Source organism: Alligator sinensis, unplaced genomic scaffold (assembly GCF_000455745.1).
Source record: "Alligator sinensis unplaced genomic scaffold, ASM45574v1 scaffold555_1, whole genome shotgun sequence".
Taxonomy (NCBI): domain Eukaryota; kingdom Metazoa; phylum Chordata; order Crocodylia; family Alligatoridae; genus Alligator; species Alligator sinensis.
Window position 1 is genome coordinate 138,712 of NW_005843016.1, and position 13,175 is coordinate 151,886.

A 13,175-nucleotide genomic window follows, 5' to 3' on the forward strand; every position below is an offset into this window, starting at 1 on the left:
TAAGCTCATTTAGGAAGATTTTTGTCTTGCAACAATCACCTGTCTGCAAGCTATTGTGCTTATCTGCACTGTCGGCACTGTCCTGGGGCAGTAAGAGGAACTTGTGTGCCAGCCACTGTCGCTGTCACTGGACTACTACTGCTTTCCAGGCTGAGCCCAGCCCAGAGAGTGGCAATGGCACCAATGCCAGACAGGTTCCTCTTTCCTGCTTGCTCCGCCAGGACAGTGCTGGAAACTGCAGGTGAGCTGGAAGCTTCCAGTGTGCAGTGAGTGTGGATTGGGGGTGTGTGACTCAGTCCAGGCTGGTGTGGGGAGGGGCAGGTGGTACAATGGGTTCGATCCAGATCAGCTGGGGATGGGGGGCAGCATGGCATAGTGGATTCAATCTGGGTGGGTGGGGGGCAGTGCAGTGATCCCAATCTGGGCCAATGGGGAGGGGGCAGGAAGGACTGTGGGCAGAATTCAGGTGGGTGGGGATGTGCCACCGGACCCCAGATTGGACCCACCACATACTTGCTTTTCACTCCCCTGCCAGCCCAGACTGAACCTGCTGCACTGCAGCTTGTCATCCACCACTGCACCGTGCACTGTCACTCCCCACCCCAACCTGGTGCATCCAAGATCCCCACTTGCTACCTGGGCCCCAGCAGTTCCCAGCTCACCTGTAGGTCCTCGCACTATCCCAGTGGAGCAAGCAGGGAAGAGGAACCTGGCACCCCCACTCTCTGGGCCAGAGATCAGTGGCAATGGCCAGGCAGACAGGTTCCCCTTCCCTGCCTGTTTCCCAGGTCAGCACCAACACTGCAGATAAGCTTGGGGACATGGGGGGCAGGGGAGCCCTGAGGGGCACTGAGGGAAGGGGCAGAGGGGGAGACCCAAGGGGCAGGAAGGACAGGGGAGGAGTCCTGAGGGGCAGGTGGAAGGGGGCAGAGGGAAAGTCCCAAGGGGCAAGGGAGGAGCCTCAGAGGTTGGGGTGGGGAGGATGAGGAGAGCCCCAAGGACTGGGAAGAGCCCAGAATGGGAGTAGAGAAGGGATTCTTACCTTTAGAAGCTCCCTGACTGGCACTGTGGGGCAAGATAGAGTAGCTGGGAGCAATGCCTCCTGGGATGCTGGAGGACTGCTCCCAACTGGTTTTGGGCCTGGGGTGCATTCACACATGACTGCAACATGAACTGCCTAAAACTAGTTAGAGATAATTTTCAATGGAAGAGGATTATCTCTGAGCTGCTCAAAGGGTTCTTAGCATGTGTTTCCCTACCCTAATACATGAACACTCCTGGTTAAAGCCTATGCTAGTAGCTGTAGTCTATGAAATCTTATGCCTTTCTGAACAAGTTAGTCTTTAAGGTAACACCCCACCCTGCCTTCTGTACCACTTGGTGATGAGATACAATTAGATGTAGCTTAATTTCACCTGATAAAATATTTTACACAACACATTTCTCACTTATAGGCAGCCTTTCACAAATCATCTTTATATATATTTTCAATGCATTTATTTTTTTCATGCTGTAGTAGTATTTAAAATTATTCACAGCCAGGCCCTCTCCATTACGCATACAACAGCTTTGTGAAGAGTGAGGTTTTCCAAAGTTAACTGTCATATTTCAAAATCCTATAGGACACTGTATACATACAAATACTTTTCTTCTTCATTGTTGGCACTGAACTTAAGCTTTCTTTCCTAGTGAATTAGGTCGGAGATTACTGACATTAAAAATTCTTGGTCTTGACACATTTATGATGTCTGCTGAAGTTACATGTAGAAATGGCTGGAGTCCAGTGGTCCGGATACGGGGCTTCTCTGTAGTTTTGAGTTTCCCCATTAAGTGAGCAGAGACAGGCATTAAAAGAAGGGAGTCCTTTGGTTGAAATCTAGCTTTAAATCTTCTGGTTCTGCTTTGTGATCTCTCTGCAAAATAAAAAAAATATATCTTTATTATTTATTCATTTTTATCATAGGCAGAAAATTGCATTTGAGTCCCTGAATAACATGGACTAGCAAGCTAAACAAAAGTTAAGTAATTATGCCTGTAATAAACACAAACATTTATAAGCATTTACATTTATACTCACAATAAAGCTAAATTAAGAAAATCTAATTACAGTTATCTATGTTTTCCAAAACAGGAAATGTGTTTATTACATGTAGCCTTACTATAGAGATGAATACAAATCTTAATATGATGACTATAAGAAAAGTAATTCTCAAAACATCATTAACATTGTATAGATCCCTATTTGTGGTATGCATCTACAGCAGCGGTTCCCAACCCCGGGTCGTGACCCAAATGAGGGATGCAGGGGCAATGCCAGCGACGCTGCACACAAAAGACGAGCCACGCCCCATGCTGGGAGCTCCCCCGCCACTGCACTCTGCTTCCAGCAGGGGTTGCAGAAAAAAAAAGGTTGGGAACCACTGATATACAGCCTATTAACTTATTTGTGAACTTCAAAACAAGCCAGATACTTAAGATACCTTTAGTACGGGGTGGAACTGCAGGTGGTCCTCCATTTATCCCCAAACTGGAAATAAAAGACAATTTTAAGTGTTTTAAAAAGTAATTAACTCTTCCCTTGCACTATTAACATGAAGATTTTTACCCTTTTTATTTATCCAGCATTTCTTATGAATGCATAACATTCAAGCTGAGTTCTAACCAGCATTGATAACATCTTTCTAATCCTGCAAAAAACCATGAGTCACTTTGAAGTTAATGCTTTTGTGTATATATGTTATTTCACAAATGCTACTGGTTTATTTAGTAATTTAGTACTTCTATTTCTTATAATAAAAATCCATGCAACCATGTCATAGGACTATTGTGAGACTAAATTATTGTTTGTGATGCTTCAAAAGCTATCAATTTTCTGTTGTAAAAAATCAAGAAAAACATGCGTGTTCTAAGAGGGAAAGGTTCTTTAAAGAGGAAACAGGTTTCTCAGGTACCTATTAATACGCACCCAGATTGTCAATGGTTTTAGCTCATGCTTTTTACTGAAAGAAATGACTCATTTATTCTTTTTATAGCTTTTATTTTTACTAAAAAGAATATATTATTAATGCTATGTTACTATTAATAGTAGATTATATTAAGAACCAAGAAATACTATCATCAAATTGTTAGCAGCAATATTGCATTAAAATTAATCAACTTAGCTAAATTATCTAGTTAATACCATAAATAATCAATAGTCAAAGTCCTAAGGATTCCAAAGAGTGGCTGTCAATTTTTATTATTAACCCTAACTGAAAAAAAAAATATTAACACAACAATATAATTAGAATTTAGAAAACAAAATTAAATTGAATTCAAGATTTCTCCTTCGATTTTTTTAATATTATATTTATTCCTTTTCTCCTTTTCTTCATTCATCCCAGATTATACAAGACTTTAATGAAACAAAGATGAAGTGAACAAATGCATACGACTGAAGATGCCATATATTTATAAACAAAATATAACAATGTTTTATTGCCAAATGAGAAGATAACTTGTTCTATTTCCTCACAAGTAACAAGACCAACCTGTACTTAGGTTACACTTTTTACACTATCTGCAAGCACATTCTGTAGCCACATGCAAAGATTCATAACACTCCTATTGACATTATGGAGAGCAGAGTTAGGCCAGCAAGCTCTCAAGCTAAGATCTCAAAATAGATATCCATTAAAATATGTACATGCTTCAGAATCTCATGTTTTTATCACGTGGGACATGCTTACCTGCATCATTCTCCACACCAATACTTTTGGCTACAGTTGGTACCAAGACGTGTGACATCAGGAGATGAATAGCTCAATCTAGAATTTGGTTAATAAATTCTTGTTACAGGTACTTCATTTGTGAATTAGATGACATAATGGTCACTTCTGCATTGCAGAAGTATTGCAATTCTGAAGGAGAGGTTAGAGTAGGTTAAAGCATCAGAATGAATTCACAGAGGATACTACATTCAAAGTAGTGCATCAGTGGAAGTTTTGTGCACAAAAGTTGATGAACTGGGCTCTCTAAAATTAAATGGCAAATATTGCTCCAAATAAACAGCTGAAGAGAAATGGGAGACATACTCTATCACCTCACTACAATTCCCATAATTTTCTGGAGGCAGTTGTACTAGGAGTTGCCCGCAACTGCATGTCATCCAGCCACCCTACTCCCTCCACAACCTTTTCCATGTTGAAGATGAGGGAGCCTGCCAAAGGGCTGCAGATGCCTATCTCTGGCTTTTCACCTCAATGGCTCATTCCTATGCACTAAAACTAGAAGGGTAACAGTATACTCAGGACCTTTACTGCCCCTAATTGCAACAATTTGAATTGAAAAAGCCAAAAAAAATTCCCCGTGCATTATAAGAACATTCTACAAAGATTGCTTACATATTTATATTATCTTGATTTAGATTTTGCATGATTAAACAAAAAATAATTATCCTCTAGCATAATGGTTATAAACTACTGCAAGATTGTTTCAGGCTGGACATAAGGAAGAATGTCTTTACTGTCTGAGCCCCCAAGGTCTGGAATAGCCTGCCATCGGAGGTGGTTCAAACACCTACATTGAACACCTTCAAGAGAAAATTGGATACTTATCTTGCTGGGATCCTATGACCCCAGCTGACTTCCTGCCCTTCGGGCAGGGGGCTGGACTCGATGATCTTCCAAGGTCCCTTCCAGCCCTAATGTCTATGAAATCTATGAAATTCGCAGGTCTTATAAGAGAGTAAAGCAAGTGCTTGAAATTATATCTCAACAACTCTTTCTGGTCCTTTAAATGAATATGTTGCATTTTATGACTCCTTATTCTTATTTGTCTGTTTAAAAATTGGAGGTGCTGTATAAAATGCAAACAAACAACATTGTTAAAAGTTATTTACTGTTAGTTACTGGATAAATGAGGGAGAGATACTGAAATGACGTCAGCAGAGACAAATACCAGTTGACACAAATACACATACAGTGTTGAAAGAAGAGCAAATGCCTTTTTATGAACCCCTAATACAAGAGGAATTTTAGAGAAAGACGGGTCAATCACTATGCCTCTTTGAAGTGGTTTCTTCTGCAACCTTTAGTGGAGAGCCTGCTAAATGAGTTTAGAATGAACTGCATCAGGGCTTGGCCAATATTTTTGATTCCTTATTCTTGTGGTTTGAACACTCTTTTCACCTGATTGTTAAATTCTGGGACTGAAAACTGCACCTGGTTTTCATAATGCTTTTACTTAAAGGTGGTTTAATTAAACCTACCTGGCAGACTCATGGGGCGCATCCAGATGAGCATGCACGTGCATCTTGCAGCGTCTCAAACCTGTTTGAGACGCTGCAAGACGCACGTGCGGAAACAAAAAATGTTCTCTGCGCTGCAAATTTGCAGCGTGGGGGCAAAATTAGACCCCTGGATATCCAGGGGTCAAAAAAAACCCAAACCATGCCACGAAACAGTGGGGCCAGGCATGGATGCTGAAGCACTCTGCCTGCCTGTGCAGCAAGCAGCATGCCAGCTGCAGGGACCTGGACCTGGGCTCCATGTGGAGTAAGTAGGGGGTGGGTGGGCCTGGAGGAGGGGGGAAGTGATGATGGGGGAACCACCACCTGGCCCCAGCCCCTGCTCGCTCCCCCAGCCCCGCCATCGTTGACCTGCCCAGCCCCAGCATCCTGGTACTCAAACCCCGCCCTGAAAAACCCTGCACTCACTGGCTGTAGCGGTGGCTCTCAGGCCTCATAGCAGAGCCCCCTTGCATGGCATGAGGCTGCAGGGAGCGGTACCAGCCTCCTGGCATCCACACTGCCACTGTCAGATCGTGTGGGTGCTGCGTGGCTCAGTAGGATGCCGAGCAGTGCTGCACGCTGTCTCGGAGCTCAGGGCAGCTCCAGCTGTCACCCAGAGCCCGGTGCTGCTCAGCCCCAGTGGCTGAGCTCCCAAACAGTGCACAGTGCCCTGCAGAACCGCACAGCACCCATGCGATACAACAGCTTCAGTAAGGGTGCCAGCTAGATGGGGCTGATCCCTGCTGCCTCGCACCATGTGGGGTTGCTCTGCCATGAGGCCCCAGTGGTCCCCATGGCCACTGGTACAGCTGGCAAGTACGAGGTTTTTGATTTGGGGGGGAGGGGTTTGAGGGCTGGGATGCTGCTGGGGCTGGGCGGGGCAGCGATCAGGGGCTGGGACCAAGTGGGGCAGTGATTGGGGGAGCAAGCGGGGGGATGGGCACGGGGCACGTGGGCCCTGCAGGGGGAGCAGTAGCTCTTGTGGGGAGGCTTGTGGCCCCTGTTGGGGGGCTGTGGCCCTGTGGGGGGGCAGTCCTTGAGCTGTGCAGGGGGGCTGCACCCTGCAGGGGGTAGGGGACCCACCCCTCCTGAGCAGCTCCCCCTATATGCCCACCTCCACACCCCCAAGCCACCCCCACAAACCCTCACCCAGATACCTGGCCCCATGGGTCACGAGTGAGGGGACTGGAGTTGGAGGCTGTGGGTTGAGAGTGAGCGGAAAGGGCAGAGGCAGGGGCCTGGCTCAGTGCTACACATCCTGCTGTGTGAAGGGGGTAGGGTCAGCTCTGATTTTTCTATGACAAAAAAGTCAAAAGTCAATGCCAAACTTTATAGATATTTAGAATTTATTTTATTAGTAGCCAACTGCCTGTCAAAAATAATGGGGGGCAGGGCAGTCGGGGACAGCAGCCTGTGTCCGGCCTTGCTCCCCCCAACCTTCGAGGCCAGGCCTGATCCTCCTCCTTCCCCCTGCCACTTTGGGGTCAGGGCCAGGGATGGGGTCAGGCTGCCCCCCACCCTTCATCTGATGGCCTTGCCCCCCCATCCTCTCCGTTTTTGCAGCCTGCAGGGAGCAGGGGAGACGGAGCCAGCACTGCAGGGTTGGGGGGACAGGGCCAGCAGTGCTGGCCCAACCACTCTATTGCCTGCCAGGGGGGTGAGGACAGAGGCCCAGGGCCAGGCTTGCTCCCCCCACCCTTGCTGCTTTGAGGCCAGGGCCTCTCCCTCCACCCTGACCTGAGCAGCTAGCAGGGACAGAGCCCAGCATCCAGCCTTGTGCCCCTGCTCCCCTCGTCCGGCCCCGCCCCCCCAGTCTGGGCCTGACCCTGTTCCCCCACCCCCATCACTTTGGGCCTGACCCCATTCCTCCTTTGCTGTTCAGGTTCAGGGCTGCTTCTTTTCTCCCCCCCCTTGCCGTAGTGGCCTTGACCCCATTTCCCTCCCTCCCTGCACCGCTACCCCCAGTGGAGCGAGGGGGGGGTGCTTCTCCTTCCTCCCACTCCGCCAGCCTGCTCCCCACGCTGTCATTGCGGGGCCCATCGGACCCCGCCATACCCTCTGTTTTGGGGCCAGGCCGGGCCCAGTGTGCCCTCCCCCTCCCCCTGCCCCGCCATTGCTGCTGCCTCCAAGGAGCATCTAAGTCTTCTGTAGTAAATGTTATGGTACAGATTCTTTGGGGTTTTGAAGAATATTGGAGTCAAGGATCATTTAAAGCAGGGGTGTCTAAGTCATGTGGCCCTGTGGAGCTTCTCCCATGTTACATGACCCACCTCTGATGTTGGGACAGCTTGTTGGCATGGCTGCCAGACCAGCTGTATTGACACTGATACGGAACCCAGAAGGTGAATGCTATTACCACTCACCTCCCATATTTTCCTCTGCCTCTGATTTTAGTCTCCAACAGTAACTGAAGGCTCCAGATTAAGCAGCAGGCAAGACTATGGGGTGCAAGATGTGGCATTCACTCGCTGGGTTCCAGCTACACCAATGCAGCAGCTGGAGTTTCTTGCAATGGCCACCAGCAAAAAGATGCAAGGTTGACAACTTTTTATATTTGAATTGCAAGTCTAGCACTTACAGCTTTGCTCCTTCTATGATTCGCAGATTTTTAAGGTGGCAAAGAACCGTTAAGTTATCTGCTTGCACTGCTGGTATTGCAGGGTACATATATTCAGCCAACCTACAATTCCCTTGTAAATAAATTTATATAAACTATCTGCAATTTTTGTCTTGTAATATTTCTGTGTACTGTTTAAATGCCACAGGTAGCTGTATTTCTATAACATATACAGGGATTCCCATCTAATTTATAAGGTTAATTGAGCATTTCCAATTCATAAGAAGAAAGCCGACATGCTGAAAAGTTCCACATGTTCTAGATAAGAGTAAATTAAAGGATTAATTTAAGCTCTGTATCTCATCCATCTACAATGGCAGCACAGCTAAATCAGCATAGAGGAAGAAGTACTGTATGCATGCAAAAGGACTAATGCAAACTATCTGCAACTTGGACCAAAGAGGAAGCCTGTTCTCAGAGCACTCATCTGATTTCTCCCTTGCTATACTCAGACCAGATGCCACTTTGTCACCTATTTACAGTGATACCTAAAATAACGTTACAGATTCTTCATTTAACAAAGAACCTGTTAAAAGCAATTCTCCACACTCTTGTTAAAGTTTAAAACCTGCACAGTATTAAAGACATACAGAATCCTATAGGAACAGGTCTTTGACCCCCTTTTGTAGCAATTAGTCAAAGTGTCTTTAAGTCCATATCATTACATAAGAAACTTTACATGAAAAGAGCAGGTTACTGACAGGGAGAACATTGCAATTAGTATCAGCAACATACATGTATAGCACTAATTAAAAAATCTGTCAATATTATATATGCCAAAAACCCAAAACCTTTTGATCTCTTTTGGGGCAAATTTATATTAGGTTAACTTTGAATTTCCAGACTGCCCAAATCTGCAAAAGTATTATTACAGAATGTGTCATATTGACACCATTGCCTAAAATGATTCTAAATGAGTATTTGTAAATTTAATCTGAGCTCCAAATTTCCTGTTTCTAACTGTTTTGTTTTTTAATATTTGAATTCTTGAAAGGTACGGTACATTCAAACTACTGACATGCCAAAAACATTACTACTACCACAAAGCATGGTTTTGAGCAAGAATAATGTATTTACTTTTTGTTACATCAACTTAGAAGGAAGAAGAGGTAAAATAAAAAGATGTGTTGTGTATGGTGGGTTATGACCCATTTCTCTACATATCAAATCTTCCAAACAACCCTATCAGATTCTAAGTTGAAGTCATCTGCAAGTTGTTTCCTATTAGTTTACTGGTACTAGTTGTATTCAATGTATTTTCTATTTGTATCATAACCTGTTCTTAAACAATGAATGGATAACGTTTTCTGATTCCAGGATGATTTTTGCTTTCTGGTTACTATTGAGATATCACCTTATATGCGGCATTCTTTTATTCAAATATTCTTCTAACTTGAAAGCATTGGTCAGAATATGAGAAGAAATGAGAAATTATAAATTATATTGATTATTTTAGCATCAGAAAATTCACATTGCTTAGGTCTGGGAGAAATCATTCTAAAGGATAAAGAATCAATGATCACACTGAATGTAAGTCTAGTTTTAAGGGGAACAGAACAACAATATTTGGAATGCCCAGAGACAATGTATTTACTCACATGTGAAATCTTACTCTTGATTTGTTTCCTTACACTTCTCTCTCTGCTTTTACCTAGATTTAGTTAGGTTATCATAGTATGCACTAATTCACACGAGGACTTGACTATAAAAAAGTTAATTCTTAGGATTCTTAATGGACGGTGTGATAGATCTGAATATTAATCCATATATTCCCTATACTTTTTGGTATTTTCCAAAATAACATACCATTCTGCTTACAGGTTAAAATACAGTATTTTCTTGCATACAACATACACCTTTCCCCCAAAAATCAGTTCTCCAAAATTGGGTTGTATATATTTGGATGAGAAAACTGTTTGCTTTGCTAGAAATGGTGCACATCTGGTGACACTACATGCCATGCAGCTGCCAAGATGGCTGCTGCTTGTCTCATTTACCAAGATGAAGGGGCAGAATAAAGTTTTAACCCTCTCACAGCTGTATCTATTGGCTGACTACTGTAGCTTGCCCCTGAAGCAGCAAGTGAGCTGCTGGTAATATCTTGATGAAACTTGTGGTTTAGAAACAACACTTTATTTACAGGATCTTATATAAAGAACTACTTATAGTAAAGAACTAACAGACTTGCTACTGCCCTTACAAGGGTCTGAGGAAAGAGCAGGAAATTAATTTGGCTGGAGGGCCATTTAACAAGGTTTGGTAGCTTTTGAGGCTCTGCATGGGTAGCTCCACTCCTCAACAGTTGCCCACCCCCTAGTCACCATCTTGGGACTGGAAGTCCCACCCGTAACCTCTGACCTTTGCCACAGGAAGTCCCTCCCTTTGCCCCCCAGAAATACTCCTTTTGGGAGGCGGGTTGCCATCTTAGAACCAGAAAAAACCAAATCATAAGATTAAAAGTCAAACACCTACTATAATGTATTTTAATTTTATTACAAAAAGTATTTTTGCTGTGATTTCTGTTTGCATACTGTATATAGGGGTGATTGCATAACAGCTCAACAATAAATTCTTAGTCTTGTATATTGTGTGTGGGGAGGTGTGGTTGAGGTGAGGCTGTGGTGGGGTGTGGGTGTGTGTTTGTGGGGGTTTATGAGAGTGTGTGGCTGTGTGCGTGGGGGTATAGGGTATGTTGGGGTGTTGTGGGGGCAGGGTGTGGGTGTGTGGCATTTGTGGGGTGTGAGGATCCCCCACACTCCCCCCATGACACAGTAGTAGGTGGGGGTGCTTGGGGCACTGTGCCTGGTGCAAACACTGGTGCCTGGCTGCGCACAGCTCCAGCCAGTGCTGTACATCCCCACACACCACCACCCCCACCCCCTGCCCAGCCAAGCTCTGCACTGCTACTGCCCTCCTGGGTACTGGCTCTGCGAAGCTGCCAGCCCCAGTCCCATGTTCTGCGCTCCTGCCCAGCTGCAGCTCTACTCCCGCCCCTGCTGCTTCCTTACCTGCTGCCCAGATCGAGCAGGTCCCCAGTGGCTGCAGTAGTGGCAGCAGCAGTCCCACCTGGAAGTTGCATGCTGGCCAGGACGAGCCCTTCCATCCATGAGGGTGGGAGCAAGGTGCAACAGTGTATGTTGGGGGATGTGCATATGCATGGGAGCCTTGCTTCTGCCGTCATGGGTGGAAGGAGCTGGGTGGGGTGCAATTTGTTGGGGGGTGCTGCAGGCTGAATGAAAGTGCATGGTGGGCCACATCCGGCCTGTGGACCATATTTTAGCTGCCTCTGGTATGGGGCATAGCCTTGTGTAACAGAGTAAATCCTCCTGGAAACATGGAGTATCCAGAAAGCTCGGGTGACAGTTCAAGTGAGGAACTTCCTGGTGCCAGCTGCCTTACCCATATTGTCTCCTGGGATGCCATACTTCCTGGACACTATATGTTCCCAGGAAGACATGCTCTATCAGGGTCAGCCATGACACTGAACAAATCTTTTTCTCTACATTCTGCCTTCTAAAAACAAGGTGTGTATCTTATTTAGGGGCTTGCTGTATGTGAGAAAATAAATAGTCTTTCTTATGAACTCATGAAATATATTTTCTTTATTTTTAGTTCTATAAAGTCTGCCAGTATAAACTGAATGTACAATCACATGTATAATACATGAGTGACTGGTGCCTCCTGAATTTGGGAGGGCACCTGCAGAAGCCACCAAAGGCAGTGGCGGCCCTGTCAGGGGGGCCACAGCCCTACTGACAACATCAGTGTCAGCTGTCAGGGGGGGCACTGACCCTGTCGGGGGGGTCATGTGCATCCCTGTGCACCCCCTACCAGTCGCCTATGGTATAATACAAAATTAGTGTTGAAGTCCCTTCAAAGCAGGATCGTCTCCTGCTAAAATGCTCTATATAAATGTATAGTATACAGTACCTTAAAGAGGGTAGTCCGACTTGTCTTTGTCTCTGGAATTCTTTTACCAAGTCAGGGTTTATTTTTGCATCCCTACTTAGGTTATTCATTAGATGGGTGAACTGTTTGGGTTTATTCCTGCATTCTACTAATAGATGGCGATAGGCAGTTCGGTTGAACGTTAAGTATGCAACAGCAGTGGCTGAGGCTATACGAACCTAGAAGAAACAGAAATATTTTCCCCGGCAATGCTTTAAGGTTGATTATCATTCCAACATTCCAATTTCAAAAATACACTCCTTGCATTAAATAAAGCAGCCATTTGACCAAAATAAAATAAGCATACACCCATAGCCTTCCCCCTATGAGACAAAACCCCAAAAATTAGAATCCTAAAATTAGTAGGAATTTTTGTGGTCTAGACTCAAGTAGTAAGTAAACACACACTAAAATACTTGACTGAAGAACTAGCCTGCTGAAGCCAATGTTTTGCCAGGATTTCACTTCTTATCACTGAGTCATCTTATTTAATATGCCATTTGTTTAATGAGTTTCAATAATGACCATCTATTAACATTTAAATAGTTAGCATTCATCTGCTAATTGTGCAAATATAGATTTTATTAACAACAGGCAAATGGACTGAAAACTGTAACATGAAAATGTATTTCTTTTCTTTACTGCAACTTACCTCTTCTTTATCCGAGTATAAATGATAACAAAGATGTTGTATGGTTCCTAATGAAGTAATTGCTTCTGGAACACCTACTCTTGTATGAGCCAGGCTAGCCAATAACTTTCCTACAAATTACATATAAGAGTTACACAGGAGGTAATGCTCAATATATTATCATTGTCCTCATTTCAAATCTCTTCTATCATCTTAATGATATGTTTTGATATTCTTTTAGAAATATCTTTAAAAAAAATCATTATACCACAAATTTTTGTCTTCTGTTTGTTGCATTCTCAGTGCAATTATATATTTAGTAGAGGTGCACCGATATATTGGTCCATATCAGATTGGCACTGATAAAAGTGAAATAACATTATTGGCAATTGGCTTTTTTTGGCTGGCATAGCCAGTAATGTCACTGATAAATGCTGTGCGCATGCTTGCAGCCGGGAATGGAGCCCAGCAGCATAAAGAGCAGTGCCTGGCTGGTAAATTTGTGGGGAAGAAGGGGCATGCGGGGAGGGGGAAGGGGCATGGAGAGGCAGATCGAGGTCCCCGCGGTGGGGGAGGGAATGGAGTTGGGGCAGGGGCTGGCGCTGCCCATCAGAGCATGCGACTCCACCCATGGTGGAGCTGTGAACGGCTCATCTAGGGGGCATGGGAAATTGGGGGGGGGGGGGGGGCCCCCCCACCGGTGGGCGCCC

At 44.8% G+C, this 13,175-nt stretch overlaps 1 protein-coding gene across 1 annotated transcript in view; it reads right to left on the bottom strand.

The window, feature by feature from the left end:
- Positions 1–1,671: 1,671 nt before the first annotated feature.
- Positions 1,672–13,175, bottom strand: part of ANKAR (ankyrin and armadillo repeat containing) — a 49,836-nt gene continuing 38,332 nt past the window's right edge. Inside the window, 4 exon segments of the mRNA XM_025193101.1 lie at positions 1,672–1,913; positions 2,481–2,527; positions 11,817–12,013; positions 12,487–12,596. Of these exon segments, the coding sequence (XP_025048886.1) occupies positions 1,672–1,913; positions 2,481–2,527; positions 11,817–12,013; positions 12,487–12,596 (596 nt within the window).